Source organism: Balaenoptera physalus, assembly GCF_965194825.1.
Source record: "Balaenoptera physalus genome assembly, chromosome: 13".
Lineage (NCBI taxonomy): Eukaryota > Metazoa > Chordata > Mammalia > Artiodactyla > Balaenopteridae > Balaenoptera > Balaenoptera physalus.
In genome coordinates, this window is record NC_138892.1 from 20825220 (window position 1) to 20845151 (window position 19932).

At 36.8% G+C, this 19932-nt stretch overlaps 1 protein-coding gene across 1 annotated transcript in view; it reads left to right on the top strand.

The window, feature by feature from the left end:
• The window catches only part of SLC5A8 (solute carrier family 5 member 8), a 65827-nt gene that overhangs the window by 11960 nt on the left and 33935 nt on the right, over nucleotides 1-19932 (top strand). The window contains exons 2-7 of the mRNA XM_082419423.1: nucleotides 2487-2552; nucleotides 4569-4620; nucleotides 12034-12101; nucleotides 13078-13232; nucleotides 15860-16000; nucleotides 18955-19084. Coding sequence (XP_082275549.1) covers nucleotides 2487-2552; nucleotides 4569-4620; nucleotides 12034-12101; nucleotides 13078-13232; nucleotides 15860-16000; nucleotides 18955-19084 — 612 coding nt within the window. The remainder of the gene's footprint in view (nucleotides 1-2486; nucleotides 2553-4568; nucleotides 4621-12033; nucleotides 12102-13077; nucleotides 13233-15859; nucleotides 16001-18954; nucleotides 19085-19932) is intronic.

The window sequence follows — 19932 nt, forward strand, 5'->3', positions numbered from 1 at the left end:
TATTGTGAGAGGGGAAAATATATATGTATATATATATATATATATATATATATATATATATTTTGTTGTTGTTGTTGTTGTTGTTCAACTTGCTACATTCTTACCTCCATCACATTTTCCTCTTCAGTTTTCTTTAGTCTCCAGCAGTATGGATACACATACCTAGAAAAGGCAAAGACTTCTCTGTCAATTCATGTACGTTTATTTTTAATAGAGTTTTACTAAAACAACTCCAAAGAAATAACACAGCTCTGTTCCCATGCTTCAAGACACTTCTTGGGTTTTCTAAAAAGTCTTCCAAAATATACTTGGATGATCTCGACTCGTGTAATTCACTGAGATTCAAATTCTCAAGGCCTATGGATTTGGTTACCAGCTTCTTAACGTCTTAACTCTTAAGTGAACAGTTTACAACATTTGTCCATCCATTTACATCATTTGATAGTCTCCAAAATCCTGCAAAGTAAGTGGGGAAAGAATGATTACTATGGTCCACATTTTCAAAAGGAGGAAATTGAGATTTAGAGTGTCCCAAACTCGTGGAGTCAAGAGTAAGGCTGGAACAAGGGCTGGAAGTCTTGCCCCAGAGCACTCACTACACTGCATTGTATAGTCTTTACTCATCAGTTATTTTAGGAGGCCCTATTATGTGTCAGTGCCACTCACTCACTCTGGATGAATCTTAGACACGTGGGCAGTTTTCTTGTTATTTTGAATAACAGAGTGGTTAGGTGCACAGAGTTTGGCATCAAATGGTCCTAGATTTGCATTCTGTTTCCAACAATTATTAGGTTGCAGCCTTGGTATTCTCTCTGTGCCCCAGTGTCCTGGTTTCCAACATGCACTTATGCATAGTAGCTGCCTCATGGAGTTGTTGGGAGGACAGGGCATGCAGCAAATACTCTATAAATGTTAGCTGTGATTATGAAGCAAAAATATCTGGTGTCCTTTCCTCTGATGTCAGTTTTTCCTTCCTCATTTTTTCTGCTATATGAAAAGACTACTGTCAGCCTTAGAATTCTCTCTATATGTAGTAATAATATTCAAGTTAAAGAACGTCTTGGACCCCAGCTTCCTTCCAGCTCTAAAATCCTAGGATTCTAACTCTGTAATACATTATGATATATAATATTGGAGATAAGCACACTACTGACATACCTCGGAGATATTACAGGTTCAGTTCCAGACCACCACAATAAAGTGAATATTGCAATAAAGGGAGTTGCATGAATTTTTTGCTTTCCCAGTGCATATAAAAGTTACGTTTACACTATGCTGTAGTCTATTAAGTGTACAATAGCTCTATGTTTAAAAAACAATGTACATACCATAATTTTAAAATACCTTATTGCTAAAAAATGCTAACCATCATCTGAGCCTTCAGCAAGTCGTAATCTTTTTGCAATAGTAACATCAAAAATCACTGATCAGAGATCACCATAACAAATATAACGATAATGAAAAGTTTGAAATATTGCAAGAATTACCAAAATGTGACACAGAAACATGAAGTGAGCAAATGCTGTTGGGAAAATGGAACTGATAGACTGGCTTCACGCAAGGTTGCCAGAAACCTTCAATTTGTAAAAAATGCAGTACCTGTGAAGAACAAAAAAGCAAAGTGTAATAAAATGAGGTACAAAAAAGCAAAGTGTAATAAAATGAGGTATGCTTGTATATTATAAGATATCGCAGATGTCACACTTGGCTCTGAACAGAAACTTACTTAGGCTGATTTAAGTTAAAATTTTTTATTGTGAGGATATGGGAGTAGCTCATAGAATAGGGGGAAAAGCTGAGCAAACAGACTTTGAAAAGGACAGAAGCGAGGGCAGCCTCTTCAGGCCACCCTGTCAGGATCAGTCTGCTTCTGCTCCAATCATTTTCTGTCTTTATATCTTGCCTCTAAGATTCAAATACCCATTGAGAAGAGAAGCTGATTGGCTGAACTTGGGTCATGTGACTATCTTTTGGCCGAGGCTGGGCACCTTGATTGACAATTCCACCACAGTTGCCTAAAGTGGGAAAGGGTTGATTCCCTAAGTGTATCAAAGGAAATGTATTGGGTAGATACCAAGAGAAAGGGGAGGACACACTTTGCTCATTCTAAAAATGCAGAATATAATTCCATTGGTATGACATTCGGCAAAAGGCAAAACTCGTAGGGATGGAGACCAGGTCAGTGACTGCCAAGGTTTAGGGGTGAGAGGAGGGTTTGACTACAAAGGAGCAAGAAAGGAGAAACTTTTGACGGAGTTTCCTGTGGGTGTTGGAGCTGTTCTGTGTTGAAAGCCATTGAACAGTACTCTGAAACAAGGGTCAATTTTTCTCTATGTAATTTAAAATAACAGTGAAATAGGAATGCAGAATACGAATTAGTTATGAAGTTGCTTTAAATTTCTAACTCCTTTACTTCTTAAGCTGCTGGTTTTTAAAAAGTGTCCAGAAGTTTTACATATTAACCATTTTTCCTTTTTTGGAAACAGTATTTAGGACTTCGATTTAACAAATATGTTCGTCTCTGTGGAACAATCCTCTTCATTGTTCAAACAGTAAGTAGCCCTTAGTTCATTTATTTTCTCTTTTTTTCATGTACAATGTTTTTAAACAAGGCATCTGCGTCAAGCTTATTCGGTAAATACATGAAAGATAAAAAAGATGTTGAAAATAGGAGGAAACAAAAAAGGAAAAACACTTGTCACTACATAGCATTAATCCTTAAGATCATTAAACAGTGTTTCAGCAAATGCATTACTTCCTGGGAAAACAGAATGATTTAAGTAAACATGGAATATTATATTGATCAAGCAACAGTTATGTTACTTTAGGAAAGTATGCTTTTCCCTCTCACACCTCCCTCTGTCCCCACCAAAGTGACAGTAAGGGCATTACTGAGATGACAAAGATATTTGAAGGAACTGTAGTAGCTGATAGTAGGAATTGTAATAAAGGGAAAACAAGTTGTATGTTTCATAGTATTTTGTAACATGTTAAGCAATATATTTAATAGGAAAAATTAACTGACATAGGAAGACATTAGGAAATAATTTTCTTTGTTTGAAAGCATACTTTAAAAAATGAATCAGTGCTCTCTTTTAAAAATCGAACTGTAAAACCCAATTGATGTACTCACTGATATAAAACAACAAAATCATGCGCTCTGGAGGAGTTTTTAAAGCCAAGTACACAATCCAGTACTTCAAGAATACGCAAGTATAGATTTACTGCTTGACACAAATGGAAAGCAAAGATTTGCCAAGCAATCAGTGACAGAGAATGCTTCCCACCCTTCATCCAGGCTGCTGGAGGCTTATCACGATCATTGTCACGTCATTTAGACCTATCTTCCTCTTGGCAGCTAAGTGCTTTAAGAATGAGTTTGATAATGGAGGTCCAGGAAGGAGTTTTCATTCTCAACCGTTTTTATAGTTCCATTTCTCCATTCAAAAGCTACCCAGGCATTTGCTACAGCAGGACAGAGTGCCTTTGCAATTATTTAACTCGACTCCATTTTACATCTTTGTAAATTACATAACTTAAATTGTATCTGTCCTTAACACTTGCAGTATAAAAGGAAAGAGCCCTCTGGGGTCTGGTAGAGATTCTGATACAGAGCTGAGGCTGGTAGCTTGCATTTGACAGCGGAGTTCAGACACTCTTTGGATCATCGTTAGAAGTGCCAACAGAAATAAAAAAGTGGGGACAAATGTTAGGAAGGTGGCCTGTGGTCACATTTTCAAATCTTTAACTTGGACAAAATAATGACTGTGAAAAGCTAGTTCATTCTTGCAAAAAGAGGGGAGCTTTAGAATCTGCTATTTGAAAGACTTACTTCCATAGATCACTCATGCAATTTAATCATTCAACTACTATATAACATGTTTTTTTCATATGTTTTATACAGTAGTCATAGAATCAGCTTCTATGTATTTGGAAGATCAAATGCAATGAAAATGGTATTCTGAGAAAAAAGAACATATTTATCTTACTCACTATTGTACCCCAGATTAATAAATATTTGTTAAATGTATGAATGAAAAATAATAAATAATATTAAAAAGGTAGAATAGAATTTTTGTTGGCTTTCAGGAAATTTTAGGGCAAATTTACACTTTTGTTTAATTAGTGGTCATGCAAACTTTTACAAACAAGTTTCCACAATTTTCACTGTTTTCCCAATTAATTATGCAGTGATTAACAACAGCTTGAAAGCATATGAATGAGGAAGCATCCCCTTTTAAATTTGTATTCTTTCTCTCTTTCTAATCGTTCTAGATCTAGGAAAATTGATTTCAAACTTGATGTATCAGTGACTATCCGCACTAAGCACAACATGAAAAGTCTGTATTTTTACACAAAATTGGTCATAAAAGATTTTTGTGACCTATGACCACACCACAAATGGAAAAGGAGAGTCAACTTCACTTAAATAACATTTTTCAAGTTACAAGCAAATTTTATTAAGTATATTGAAACTGCAGTTTTAATTCATAATTAAATTTATAGAAAAATATCAATATTTCATTTTGTAATTCATACCATTTATTTGGTTTTCTTTTTTCTCCTAGATTTTGTATACTGGAATTGTTATTTATGCCCCTGCCCTGGCTTTGAATCAAGGTACGTTTTAGAGTTACCAATATGTCACTCACATTTGGGGGTTCACTTTTAACAGACCTTATTCTATCTTTGGGGAGATGGGGAGGTGGAGGAATGCTTCCAGTAACCTGCATCAGCTTGAGGCGGGCCAGGTGGGTTCAGTGTCTACACTAGCAGCTTCTTTGGGTTCCTGGATCATAGCTTCAAAAGGTCTGTAGACTTCACTGGGCGGTGTTTCTCTGGGATGTGCCAACCAGCCATTCTCCATCCCTTCAGAATGAACGCCCCCTGTAGTCAAAATCATGAAAGACTGCACTTCCTCCCTTTGTGGCTATAACTTGGAGCCCATCTCCAAGAGGCTTCTGTGTTATTCAGCTCAGACTCGGTTCCGTTGTAAAATCTGGCAGGGAGAGAAACTTTTCTTCTCCCCATTTCTAGTGTGGTCCAAAATACAAGAAAAAGAGATCTGTGTGATTTGAAATATCAGATTGCTCCTAGTGACCGAAGGACAGATGGCTATAGTATCCCTATAAACAAATGTGTGATGATTGTAGTGATCAACAAATTACTATATACTCTAGATTTGGGCAGAAAATAGCTGTGAAACTGAGATTGTTTATTGTGGCAAATGTGTGTGTTAGTCATACCTTCAGAAGGCTTCAGGGGAACTCTACATTCTCTGAATTCTTATCAATCAGAAGTGAATTTATCTCTGAAACTTCCTTGTAAAAATAGACAAGTGGACTCTGTGATGGGAAGAATGTGATACAGTTCCTCAAGTTAATATAAAATGGACAGACAACCCTAAAGAAAACAAGAAAAAAAAAAAGAAAATGAAAAACCCCAGCTAACTCCACATTCTAATTTCTTGATTTCATAATACATAGATATTAAAGTGCAACAGTATTGTTACAAAGAAGAACTCCACTATATAATGTGCTATTGAATTCTGAATGTCAGGCATGTTCCATGTCGATATTACCAACATCATGGTTGGATCACTTCATATGTAAAGAGCTGAACTATAAACTTCATAAGTTACCTATTGGCTTTAAGTGTAACTAAAGATGTTGGCTTTAGAGTTTTAAAGTGCAGTTCTGGGGATAAGAAAGCACTGCCTTCAATGCTTCAAGAACTCTGTTCTTATCAGTTTATTGAGCCACTCCTTAGGAGTAAATTAGGATCCAAGGACTGCATTTTGACCATTTGAGTATCAGTTGTGTATTGTACTGTACCAAGGGAGTAGACACAAGCGTAGACAGGGTACTTGGTGTGCAACAGATGCTCCATAGAAACTTGTTTAGCTGAATTGGAACTTAACATTCTCTAGATACAATTTTTTTTAACTTTTTTTTTTTTTTGATTACGGAAAACTTCAAACATACACTAAAATAGAATAGTGTATTGAACCCTAATGGACCCTTAACTCTACACTAATAATTATCAACTCTTGGTTTAATTCACTTCCTATTTCCCTCACTAGATTATTTTGCTGTAAATCTGAGATATTTTATCATTTCATCTGAATTCCATATGTCTTTTACCTACTTTTCTTTTCATTGAGGTATAATCAACATATAACATTATATTAGTTTCAGGTTTACCATAATGATTCAATATTTGTATATATTACAGTGATCACCACAGTAAGTCTAGTTAACATCCATCATCATACATAGTTACAAAATTCTTTTTCTTGTGATGACAGCTTTTAAGATTTGTTCTCTTAACAACTTTCAATATGCGATACAGTATTATTAACCATGCTGTACATTACATTCCCATGACTTATGGATTCCATGACTGGACGTTTGTACCAGGATGTGTGTTTTTTGTTTTTTTTTAAATAAATTTATTTATTTATTTTTGACTGCATTGGGTCTTTGTTCCTGCGCGCGGGCTTTCTCTAGTTGTGTTGAGCAGGGGCTACTCTTCATTGTGGTGTGCAGGCTTCTCATTGCGGTGGCTTCTCTTGTTGCGGAGCACGGGCTCTAGGCACGTGGGCTTCAGTAGTTGTGGCACGCGGGCTCAGTAGTTGTGGCTCGCGGGCTCTAGAGCGCAGGCTCAGTAGTTGTGGTGCACGGGCTTAGTTGCTCCGCATCATGTGGGATCTTCCCGGACCAGGGCTCGAACCCGTGTCCCCTGCATTGGCAGGCGGATTCTTAACCACTGCGCCACCAGGGAAGTCCAGGATGTGTTTTTTAAACACAATTGTACCTTTATCATTTCTAAAACATTAACATTAATACCTTACTGTCATCAATATAAGGTCAGTGTTCAGATTTCCGTGATTTTTTTTTTCAGTGTTTGTTAGAATCAGCATCCAGATAATTTTATGTAATTGTAATTAGTTCATTTGTCTCTTACATTTCTTCCTTGCTTTTTAAAATCGAAAACCATATTTTATTGAGATATATTGTAGCTTATGTACATTAAAATGCCCAGAACCTAAGTGCACAGTTGGATGAGTTTTAACAATTTTGTGTACTTGTGTGACAACAACCCAACTCAAGATATACAATATTTCTATCATCAAATCCCAGAAAAATTTTTTTGATTCTTTCTAATGAATCCCCCCTTCCATTCCAAGCAGCCAGTTTTTATCACCATAAATTAGTTTTCCCTGTTCTTAGATTTTATATAGTGCCTTTTTGCATCTGGTTTCTTTTGCTCAACAAAATGTTTTTGTGGCATTCATTCATGTTGCTACATGTATCAGTAGTTCATTCCTTTTTATTGCTAGTATTTTATCATATACATCTACGAAAATCTGTTTATCCATTCTGTTGTTGATGGATGTTGGGTTGTTTCCAGTTTTAGGCTATTTTGAATTAAGACTGCTAAGTGCATTCTTGTACAGGTTTTGTTTTGTCTTGCTTTGCTTTTTGGCACACGTTTTCATTTTTAGTGGATGAATACCTGGAAGCAATATACAGTTAAATACACACTATTCTGACCCAGCACAGGGTAGGTGCATGTAAAAAATTTAAGAGAAACTGCCCAAGTAGCTTTTCTAAGGGGTTATATCATTTTGCATGCCCGCCCCACAATGTGTGAGAGTCGCAGTTATTTTGTGTCCTTGCCAGATTTTGTATTTGTCTTTTCGACTGTAGCCATTCTAGTTGTATGATCTATTATCTTATTGTGGTTTTAATTTGTATTTTTCTGATGACTGTTGATGTTGAGTTTACTGGCTCATAGAGTAATAAAATGAATACAAAACAGACAAATAACCTAGCAAAAAGTCGGCAAAAGACTTGACCCGTCACTTTACAAAAGCAAATATTCTTCTAGTCCATTACATAGCCTATTTATCCGTTTACCCAGGCGTTTTAAAATTTCTCTCAGTCATGTTTCTTAGTTTTTGATATTGAAGTCTTGTACATATTTCTTAGATTTATTTCTAGATAATTGATGTTTTTTATGCTATTGCGAATGGTATTGTTTTATAATATCATTTTCTAATTATTCATTTGCAAGTATGGAAAAATACAATTGCCTTCTATATGTTGATCTTCTATCCTGAGAGCTTGCTAAATATATTTATTAATTCAAGTAGGCTTTTGGCATATCCCTTATGATTTTCTTGTTGTTTATGAATAGAGACAGTTTTACTACTTCTTTTCCTGTCTGCATGCCTCTTATTTCTTTTCTTTGTCATAATGCACTGTTAATGTAGAAAATTATATTGATTTTCAAATGTTAAACCAATTTTCATCCTTGGGATAAATCTCACTTGGTCATAATGTATTAACCTTTTTACATATTGCTGGATTTGATTTGCCAATATTTTGTTAAGGATTTTTACAGGTTATGAGGAATATTGGCCTGAAATTTACTTTTCCTTTAATGTCTTTGTCAGGATTTTGGTATCAATTATAGTGGCTTTATATGATTTGGGAAGTGTTCCCTCCTCTATTTTCTGAAAGAGTTTGTATAAAACTGTGTATTTCTTTCTTAAATGCTTGAAAGAATTCACAGTGTGGGCATCTGGGCCTGATATTTGTTTGTTTTCGTAGAAAGGTTTTGGTATATGGATTCAGTTTCTTTAATAAATATAGAGTTATTCATATTTTCTTGTTCTTGTTGACTCATTTTGGTGAACTGTATTTCTTGTGAACTAGATCTAGAAGCTTTCTCAGACTTCATTTCAACTTTTTGGAGAGACTATTCCATATGCAGTTTTCAACTCTTTCGAGTTAATACCAAAGAGCGCAACTGTGGGATTATATGATAAGAACATGTTTAGTTTTGTAAGAAACCACCGAACTATCTTCCAAAATGGCTATTACCATTTTGCATTCTTTTTTTTTTTAATTTTTATTTATTTATTTATTTTATTGATGGCTGTGTTGGGCCTTCGTTTCTGTGCGAGGGCTTTCTCTAGTTGCGGCGAGCGGGGACCACTCTTCATCACGGTGCGCGGGCCTCTCACTGTCGCGGCCTCTCTTGTCGCGGAGCACAGGCTCCAGATGCGCAGGCTCAGTAATTGCGGATCACGGGCCCAGCTGCTCCACGGCATGTGGGATCTTCCCAGACCAGGGCTCGAACCCGTGTCCCCTGCATTGGCAGGCAGATTCTCAACTGCTGCGCCAGCAGGGAAGCCCCCATTTTGCATTCTTATCAGCAATGTATGAAGGAGTTATGTTGCTCCACATCCTTGCCGGTATGTGATGTTGTCAGTGTTCCAGATTTTGGCCATTCTAACAAGTTTCTTGTTTTCATTTGCATTTCCCTGATGACATATGATGTGGAGCATCTTTTCATATGCTTATTTGCCATGTATATATCTTCTTCTGTGAGGTGTCTAGTAAGGTCTTTGGTACATTTTAAAATCAGGCTTTTTTTTTTACTGTTGAGTTTTAATATAATTTGGAGAACAGTCCTTTATGAGATGTGTCTTTTGCAAAATTTTCTTTCAGTCTGTGGCTTATCTTCTAATTCATCTGATATTATCTTTCACAGAGCATATGTTCTTTAATTTTAATGAAGTCCAGCTTATCAATTATTTCTTTCATAGATTGTGTCTTTGATGTTGTATCTAAAAAGGCAACATCATATATAGGTCTATGAGCCATCTTGATTTAATTTTGGTGAAGGGTGTAAGGTCTGTGTCTAGATTCATTTTTTTTGCATGTGGATGTCCTGTTGTTCCAGCACCGTTTGTTGAAGAAACTATCTTTGCCCCATTGAATTGACTTTACTCTTTGGCCAAAGATCAGTTGACTTTAATTATGGGGGTCTATTTCTGGGCTCTCTGTTCTTTTTCATTGATCTATTTGTCTATTCTTTCACCAATATCACACTCTCTTGATTATTCTAGTTTCGTATTAAGTCTTTTCTACTTTTCATTTTTATTTTTTTATTTTTGGCTGCATTGGGTCTTCGTTGCTGCGTGCAGGCTTTCTCTGGTTGCAGTGAGCAGGGGCTATTCTTCATTGCGGTGCACGGGCTTCTCATTGTGGTGGCTTCTCTTGTTGTGGAGCACGGGCTGTAGGTGCATGGGCTTCAGTAGTTGTGGCTCGCAGGCTCTAGAACACAGGCTCAGTAGTTGTGGCACATGGGCTTAGTTGCTCTGCAGCATGTGGGCTCTTCCCGGACCAGGGATTGAACCTGTGTCCCCTGCATTGGCAGGCGGATTCTTAACCACTACACCACCAGGGAAGTCCTCATATTAAGTCTTGAAGTCAGGTACAGTCAGTTGTCCAGCTTTGTTCTTCTCCTTCAATGTTGTGTTGGCGATTCAGAGTCTTTTGCCTCTCCATATAAACTTTAGAATCAGTTTTTCAGTTCTCCACAGTTTGTCATTATCCACAAAATAGCTTTCTGGGATTTCCATTGGGATTGCACTGAATCTGTAGATTAAATTGGGAAGAACTGACATCTTGACAGTATTGAGTTGTCCTATTCATAAGCATGGAATATCTCTCCACTTATTCAGTTCTTTCATTTCATTCATCAGAGTTTTGTAGTTTTCCTCATATACATCTTGTATATATTATATTTTGTTAGATTTATAGCTAAGTATTTCATTTTGGGTGGTACTAATGTAAATGGAAATGTGCTTTAAATTTCAAATTCCACCTGTTTTTTGTTGGTATATAGGAAGGTGATTGACTTTTGTATATTAACCTGTATCCTGCAAACTTACTATAATCATTTATTAGACCTGGGAGATTTTTTGCCAATTATTTCAGATTTTCTACAAAGATGATCATGTCATTTGTGAACAAAGAGAGTTTTATGTCTTCCTTCCTTCCTTTGTACCTGATCTTAGTGGGAAATCTTTGAGTGGCTCACCATTAAGTATAATGTCAGCTGTAAGTTTTTTGTAGATAGTCTTTATCAGATTGAGAATGTTCCCCTCTATTTCTAGTTTATTGAGAGATTTTATCATGAATGCATGTTGGATTTTGTCAAATGCTTTTTCTGCATCTGTTAATTTGATGATATGATTTTTCTTCTTTAGTCTGTTGATGTGGTGGATTCCATTAATTGATTTTCAAATGTTGAGGCAGCCTTGCATATGGTGTTTAATTCTTTTTATGCTCTTAAAATTTGATTTGCTAATATTTTGTTGAGGATTCTTGCATCTACATTCATGAGAGATATTGGTCTGTAGTTTTCTTTTCTTGTAATGTCTTTGTCTGGTTAGTATTAGGGTGTTGCTGGCCTCATAGAATGAGTTATAAAGTATTCCCTCTGCTTCTATCCTCTGAAAAAGATGGGTATGATTCCATCCTTAAATATTCAGTAGAATTCATCACCCTCTGGGCCTGGGGCTTTCTGTTTTGGAAGGTTATTAATTATTGATTCAATTTTTAAAGTAAATATAGGTCTATTCAGATCATCTCTTTTTTTCCTGTGTGAGTTTTGGCAAATTGTGTCTTTCAAGATATTGGGTCATTTCATCTGGATTTTCAAATCTGTGGGCGTAGAGTTGTTATCCTTTCATTAAAAAAATATAATATGCCCCTTTACTTCTTAAATAAATGGTAACAAATTATGTAGACTTTTCTCTATCTTGGCCCCATTTTAACACGCACAACTTGCCTTTCATGGACTGGTAGAATAATGTGTTTATTTGAACCATGACAACAAGTATCCTATGACCCCATTCAGTCTGGGTAACTACCTCCCAATATCAAGCGGTGTCTTAGCTTAATTACAATATAAATGCTTTTTCATGTATTTGATTTAGCCAATGTTGGATACTGTATGATGCCTGAGGGTAGAAGCCAGGTCTATTTAACTCATCAAATAAAGTTTTAAACTCCATTTGTTTTGGTACATTTTTTGATATTTGGACCTAGTTTATGGCAAGTGGGTGTAGAGGTAGGTGCCCAATAAATGGTATAGCTTCCCCCTGATGATTTTTTGAGAAGTGCTTATATATGTTTCATAGTTACACGTGCATTTCCTTTTCTTCTACAGTCACAGGATTCGATCTTTGGGGTGCTGTAGTGGCTACTGGTGTGGTCTGCACATTCTACTGCACCATGGTATGTCAAGAACATTATTTCTCCTTTCACTCTACACACTTGCTTGGCAAAATTGAAAATTTCAATCGTTGCATGCTGCCATCTGGGTTCTTCATACCTGCCTCCCACAGTATAACATTTTTTGTAAGGAATATTCAGTCCAGGGTAAAACTTGATCCTTTGTAGGACATTGATCATAACTGATATTTTTTTCTTTCATTTGAACCATGCCGTGGTCCCCAACCTTGTCTCCTAATTCACTCTCACTGTTGCTGTGTTACTATAGCTGTGCTCATAATATTCCTCGGCTTAGAAACCTGAGATAACTTCCCATTGCCTTTAGGCAGGAGCAACAGTCAAAATATGTAAGAACCAGTATGGCGTGGGCACTGATATTATCATAGATGCTGATCCTTAGCAGTGGTGCAAGTCTTATGCAACCCCTGATATTCTAGGTCTTAATCTTTTAGTTGCTCAGTGTTTTGGAAGACAAGGTCCTCAAGGAGGGGCTGGTTCAGGGACTGGAGGGGGACACTTGGGAAGTTTGTGGCGGTGGCTAATACAAAACAATTTTAGTTTTTTCAACAACTGGTATGTCCTTCTTTGTGCATACTGGTTGAATTTCAGCCCTACCTATAGGATAAAATCTATGATATTGCCATTTGCAGTTTGACTCTGAATTTTTTTCCCAACGATATTCCCACACCACTCCACGGCACTCCAAAATATATATCTGGCTGCCCTCAACATGCCACATATTTTAACCTCTCTAAGCTTTTGCCCATACTATTTTCTCTATTGGGAGGACCTTACATCTTGGACTCTGCTTATATTTGAAAGTTTGGTCTAAGCATTACCTTTCTGACTATCTCCCTTGGGTGCACTTCTTGGCCAAGATCCATGTTTTCGTTATCTTTGTCCAGCATGGTGTATAAGCATGTAGATGCTTAATAATATCTGGTAGAAGCATTAATCCTAATGTACTTTCCCCTCAAAGGGTGGTCTTAAAGCGGTTATCTGGACGGATGTTTTTCAAGTTGGGATCATGGTGGCTGGATTTGCATCTGTGATTATACAGGCTTCATTGACTCAAGGTGGAATCAACACTATTCTAAATGATGCCTATAATGGAGGAAGATTAAACTTCTGGAAGTAAGTTGCTATTTACTTCTTGGTTAATAGAACATTCCTTTGGTTTTTTTCTGTTAAAAAAATCTCTTGGCTGAAATAGTAAGTTTACATTAGAAAACAAACCAACCGTTAAGGGTGTGGTACAAAAATTTGAAGCTGGGAAGTTAATGCGTAAGGAGTTTCCACCAGGTCTTTAAGGGGTTAGTCAGTTGGTAGTTAGCTACATGGAGCTGAGGATGGTGCTTCCTCCTGAGAAGGGATTGATAGCAAAAGAGTATTTTCTTCCAGATATTAAAGTCTGGCATAGGTTGAAAGGTGTGGGTAGGGAAATAAGGGAAGATATACTAGAGAGAGAAGAAAAGGAACCTCTTAAGAAAAAAACACTAAAAGACAGTGATTCCATTTTGACAGTTCTTTGTTTCAAGCAGCCTAGAGAATTTCTCTTTTAATATTACCCTGATAATGTATAGTATATTATTATTATGCTACATATATATGTGTGTATTATATGTGTATAAATGTTAAATAATGTACATTATATAATATTAAATATTATTTCTTGAAATTTGACTAGAAAAGTTACAGCTGATGCCTCAAGTCTCAGTATAGCATAAGATATAACGTCTTCAACAACTATTTAGTTTTCTTAAAGAAGGCTAATGGAGAAAATAGATATTTCATCACAAATATATCACACAATTTTAAAAAATATTTTAAGCACCTTCTCTTTGGGATCAATAGTGTCTTCCTTGTACATCACATTCAACGTGCAGGGGGGGGTCATTTTGACATAGACCAACTTATTTTCTCTTTCAGCAGCCCTGTTCTGAGATAAGCAAGCAGAAATCATTGGCAAAAGGAAAGAAAATCATTTTGCACTTGGTGGCTCTCTTCCAGTTTTCTGAAAATAGGTGCTAATGTATGAGAAGAACGTCAGAAATTGAACAGGGTCAATGTGTTAATTTGCAAGAATGAATTACAGTGAATCAACTTCAGCTGTTCTCAATAGTTTTTTTTTTCTTTTACCGCAAGATTCAGATTCCAAGGAAGAGAGCCCCCAGTTGGCCTAGCGTGGGCATGATTCCATCCTGTAGCTAGTGCAGAGCAGAACATTTTGATTGACCACCATTTAGACTATTTAATGGAGAAATGGTATAGTGTCCCCAAGGCAAACCTAGGTTGCTGTTACCAGAAGAAGGGGGAGTGGGTACCAAGAGGCAGAAACAACCAGTGGCCACTTGGGAGACTTGGATTACTCCCAAATCTCTTCCTAGTCAGCTAGGTTGTGGGGAAAGGGTGTGGAGTCAATCATTTTTCTGTAAAATAACTGTCACTTTATACAAAGAGTACATACATTGCTGCATTGAAACGATAACTTATACATCAGTAAGAGATTCTAAAAAGTAAAAGATTAGACATTTTTATGACCGTTACAAGGTTGCCAACAATTAAGGAATAATGAAAAGCCTTATTGTATATCCCTTGTTTTTCAAATATGTTTTGAGAATATGGTGGGCAATAGATCTGCTCTTGTTGAGGTAAATGAAGGGAAGGATTTTGTGTTGGTATTTTCTGTATGGTCTATAGTTGACATGTATTCTGTATTGCCAAAACCACTGAATTGGATGTTTTAAATCTTGTCTTACTTCCTTCAAGTAACTCGCTGAACCCTTTGGTTCTTGACTGTTATTAGCTACTATAGTAGCTGCTTTCTCTATGGGAGAAAGGGCCAACACCCTTAAAACTCAGACTTTGATATTAAGTGTTAGAGAATGGAATAGAGGCTCTTATCTTTCCATAAGAATACTGGAAAATGCATAAAAATGTAGCACTTTACTCAGCTGATCTCAAATATAAGCTTTGAAGTGGAATTGCAGAATTTCATAATTTTCAGAAAGTTTCCATTGAAACTAATTCTGCAGAAAATTTTCAAGCTTACATTGTGTATGAGAGATGAACAGACTCATTCTTTCCAAGGTGATACGTTAAGAAGGGTTAAAAGATGTATCGAATGTGGAAGTTGAGCTTTCTTTGTAGCAATGTTTTGTAAATGTCATAATGACTTTGAACTATGAGTACTTAGTTTGTGCACACAGCATTTTAAGAACAGATTATAATGACATGAAAACCATTAAACTGCATTAATTGAATTCTTAAGCTTGAATATAAAGTAGAACTATGACTATACATGTGCTAGGAGAGGAATTACACACACAAAATGTGTCAATATTGTGTTCATTTCAGTACTATTTCTATTGCTGCAGTGTACCTAGGAATCTCTCTCTCTCTTTTTTCAGCTTCGTGCTCCTCTCTGATTACAGCATGGCAGACTTGTTTAAATAATTTCCTATGGCCATGGGAGAACAATTTCTATAAATGCTCAGAATGATTGGAACATTCATTTTTTCCCCCAGTCCCATCCAGAATTTCCAAATCTCTGAAAGTATCAATTTTTATTTCATTGAACTTAAGAATATTTCTACCTTTTATATTACTTAATCGGTACATATTTATGTATGTATTTATATTTATAAATATTTATTTATATTTATGTAGGTATACATTGCTTGCTTCCAAAATTACTCTAGGAAGATTTCTGTAGTGTTTGGCTGAGACTTCAAATTTGTTTTCTGTTTGTTTTCATTTAGTTTTGATCCTAACCCTTTGCAAAGACACACATTCTGGACGATTGTTATAGGAGGGACCTTCACATGGACCAGCGTCTATGGAGTCAACCAGTCCCAAGTGCAGAGATATATTTCCTGTAAAAGCAGATTCCAGGCAAAAATGTAAGACAAACTACGGTATATGAATCATCAATAACCATCAGTTGTCTTTATGGAAACTCTTTCAAAAGTCAAGCTCTGCTCAAGTTTTAAGTCTTTTGTGTCATGAAATTCTAAGAGATAAATGATATACTACAAAAGGATCACATAGAACAAAGTGGCATTGTATGTTTTAAATCAGATATTTAAAAATATTTATATCAATTATTAAGTAAAACAAATCTTATCAAATAAATAGGCATTTATTGTGCATCTGTATGAGGAACTGTAGAGAATAAAAAATGATAAATATATGGCTCTTGTCATGAAGGAACTTAGCATCAAATTAGGAAAATATATGCAAGTATGTGAAAAGTAAACTAACACTAGAGGTATAACAGTTCTGTGAAACAGTATAACAAATAGAGGAAATGTTCTAGAGCATTATATTGCCAGGTGTGCTGGTGCATTTTATTTTCAGACACAGTCGTGGGTTTATAACCTTGTTCTAATTACTTGCTACTTGAGTGATTTGGCATGAGTTACTTAGACTCTCCGAGCTTCAGTTTCTAAACTTGTAAAATGAGCATAAGATATCACACATCTCATGGAGGTATTATAAAATACTGTGTTTGGCACGCATGTGGTAGGGATCCAGTAAATGTGAATTCCTTTTTCCACCTCAAATCATGGGATGTGAAGGCAGGGGATAAGTGAGAGATTCCTGTCAAGCAGGCAGGTCCTGAAGAATGACCATATGTGGGCAGATGAAGAAGTATGGGAGAGCATTCTGAGTAGGCAGAGTGATTTGGGCAAAGTTCAGAGGTGGGAATGACAGCATGGTCAGGGGACTTTCCAGCCCATCTTGGCTTCAGCAAATAGTATGAACAGTGGCTGGTTCTTTGTCAGGAGGCCTCAGATAAGCTTGGTGAGTAGTGCTCTTCATGCTGATAAATCAGGCTATGCATTTAGGTGCTATAAAACTCTAAGTAGATTGATTAAGAGTAACAAGGTGGTTGGAGTAGGAGGAGTGGCAGTTCTGTTGCTATTCAAAGGGGAATGTGAGAAATATATGAGGTCACATGTCAGTATATGAGAGTGAATTGGTTTAGACATTATCTGTCTTTGGTAAATTCCACAATGAAAAATCTGTATGAATATGAGTATAATAACTGGATATGGAATCCCCCAAAAGTGAGCTTAGGAGTTCTGCTACTTTAAGACACTTTAAAGGAATATAATTTATATATCCATTAATCCATCTACATTAGCAATGATGCCTCTCCCAAAGGAATTGTGCACATGCTCTTCTTTGGGAACACGTTTCTTTGAGAACATGGAACTCAAAAAGCCAATTTTATAACTGAAAGAACAGCATTAGAGCTTTCTTAGTAAGAAACAATTTCCTTCAGAATAGTCCAATGTGTCTCTTAAACAAGAGCTCAGGGGGACCATTTTCTCCCACTTTTTAACATTGGCTCCATGGGAAGAATGAGTCCCAGCCAAAAAAGTCAAGACCTACTGACATTGATTGACTGGGTACAACGTCAGATCTACATGAATGACATTAAAGTAAAATAAAACAATATAATAAAGTGTTAACTCATATATAAGTGAGGTGTGGTGACTGAGAGAGTGTCTGGGTATATTTTCTGATGATTTGGAGATGAGATATAGTTACAGTACTTTAAGACAATAACAAAACATGCGATGAATGTAGTCAGTCAAGGAAAAAGGCTAGCAATCTGTCGTGGGACCTGCTGCAAGGTAGCTTCACCCGGAAGCAGACTGTGAGATGGAGGTTAGCATGCCAGAGTCTACTAGGGCATCACCACTGGAACAGAGAAGGAGGGGAAGGAAGAAGGGTTGGCCAGAGGGAGAAGTTGGACTGTAATGCAGTCTCAACAGAGGCCTCAAGGGGAGCCCTAGAGCTGGGATGACCCTTCAGACTGTCCCAAGTTGGCCTGAGGGGACTTAGCCTTTAAACCTCTGAATCCAGTTGTCATTTTATGCAGGCTTCTCTGGGGAAGGAGGTATGAGTTGGTGGGTGTGGGGAGACCTCTCTTCAGCCTAGGGCAGCTTATCAGTGTCCAGTACAACACCCCTGGGGGGGAAATGTAGCCACCTAGTGGGAGAAATATTTACTATCAACTGATTATTAAGACATAGCATTCAATGATATTAACACTAATAATATCAATAACTACCATTTAACAAGTGTTTATTACATGCCATTGTACTATATGATATATACTATTTTATTTAGTTTCACATTATCACTCGGTGAGGTAGGCATTGTTATTTCTAGCTGTAAATGAAGAAACCGAGGATCAGAGAGGTCAGATTACTTGCCCAAGGTCACATATGGTAGGGAGAGCTAAGATTTATGCTCAGGACTGACTCCAGTGCTATTACGTAAACCTTTACACTCTACTGGAGCACACATCATTTATTAAAAGGCTGAACATTGTTTTGGAAGATACCTGTCCAAGGAATACAGGTTTGCCTTTCCTATTTAATGGATGGCATCGCAAACCACATTTAAACAAGCTTGACGAGTTGCTGTGTAAAGGCTAACAGTGTTTAGCAGTTTATAATTGCATCACTTTTAAAGGTAAAATGAGTAATAGTCACTGCCCTGTTGACTATTAAAATCTCTATTTCGTGACAAGACGTCCTGAAGGACTTAACTAGACACAATTGTAAAGCTAATAATGCCCATGGAACTCTGACCAGGAGGATACATTCATTCAATGGCAAAATCCCATCTATTCCAAGTATTTCCAAATACAGTGTTGATTGACATCATAAACAGAAGGTTAGGCCAGAATAAAACCCGTAGCATTTTCGAGAACCAAAAGAGAATGCACATCTATTGAATATAATCATGAAAGTCTCTTCTATTTATGTAACAATTTTCCTCATCTTTGAGATGGAAATTAAAATTGTCATTTGCTGGTTTGTTTTCACTTCTTCAGGTCTCTCTACATCAATCTTTTGGCACTCTGGTTGATCCTGGCCTGCACGGTGCTATGTGGGCTCAGCCTGTATTCCAGATACCATGACTGTGATCCTTGGACAGCCAAGAAAGTGTCTGCACCAGACCAGGTCCGGTACCATGTCTTTCTTACACATGCAAGAATGACATTCAGAAAGCTTATTAGCTGGGAGGAAAGAGTGTTCATGTTCTCGTAAAGTAAGAGCAAATAGGCACAATATAATCATCTTTAGTTTCTATAAAGCATTTGGAAAAAATTTATTTTAGCAGCTATAGCAAAAATGAAGAATGCTACATCCAATAAAAATATTGAAATACCTGGCAAAGTTTCAAGGTAGGTGTTAAATAGAAATAGCTCAAGGCTGGGAGTAGAAATATAAACACAGTTTAAAAAAAGCCCAAAACTATATACAAACTGTGGTACCGTAGAACATTTTGTGGGTGTTAGATTGTTCATTGATAAGCAGTTTACCTTCCAGTTGTTTTTTTTTTTTTAATTTATTTGGCTGCGCCAGGTTTTAGTTGCGGCACACGGGATCTTCGTTGCCGCGTGCGGGATCTTTTTTAGTTGCAGCATGCGGGATCCAGTTCCCTGATAAGGGATCAAACCAGGGCTCCCTGCATTGGGACCGCGGAGTCTTAACCACTGGACCACCAGGAAAGTCCCACCTTCCAGTTTTTAAATGATAGGGAAATGGATCTAAAAGTGAACATTTATTGAGCACCAGCTATGTGACGAGGTTGTGTGCCAAGAGCTTTGCACGCTTTATTTCTTTCAATTCTCACAACCCTATAATTCTAATTTTATAGACAAGGAAATGAATCTCAGAGAGGTTATATAATTTTCCCAAGGTCACATAGTTAATGAATAAGAATAGCTGCAAGCACTCATCAAATACCATGGGCCAGGCATGATTATAAATGCTTTATATAGATTTTAACTTTTAATCCTCACAGA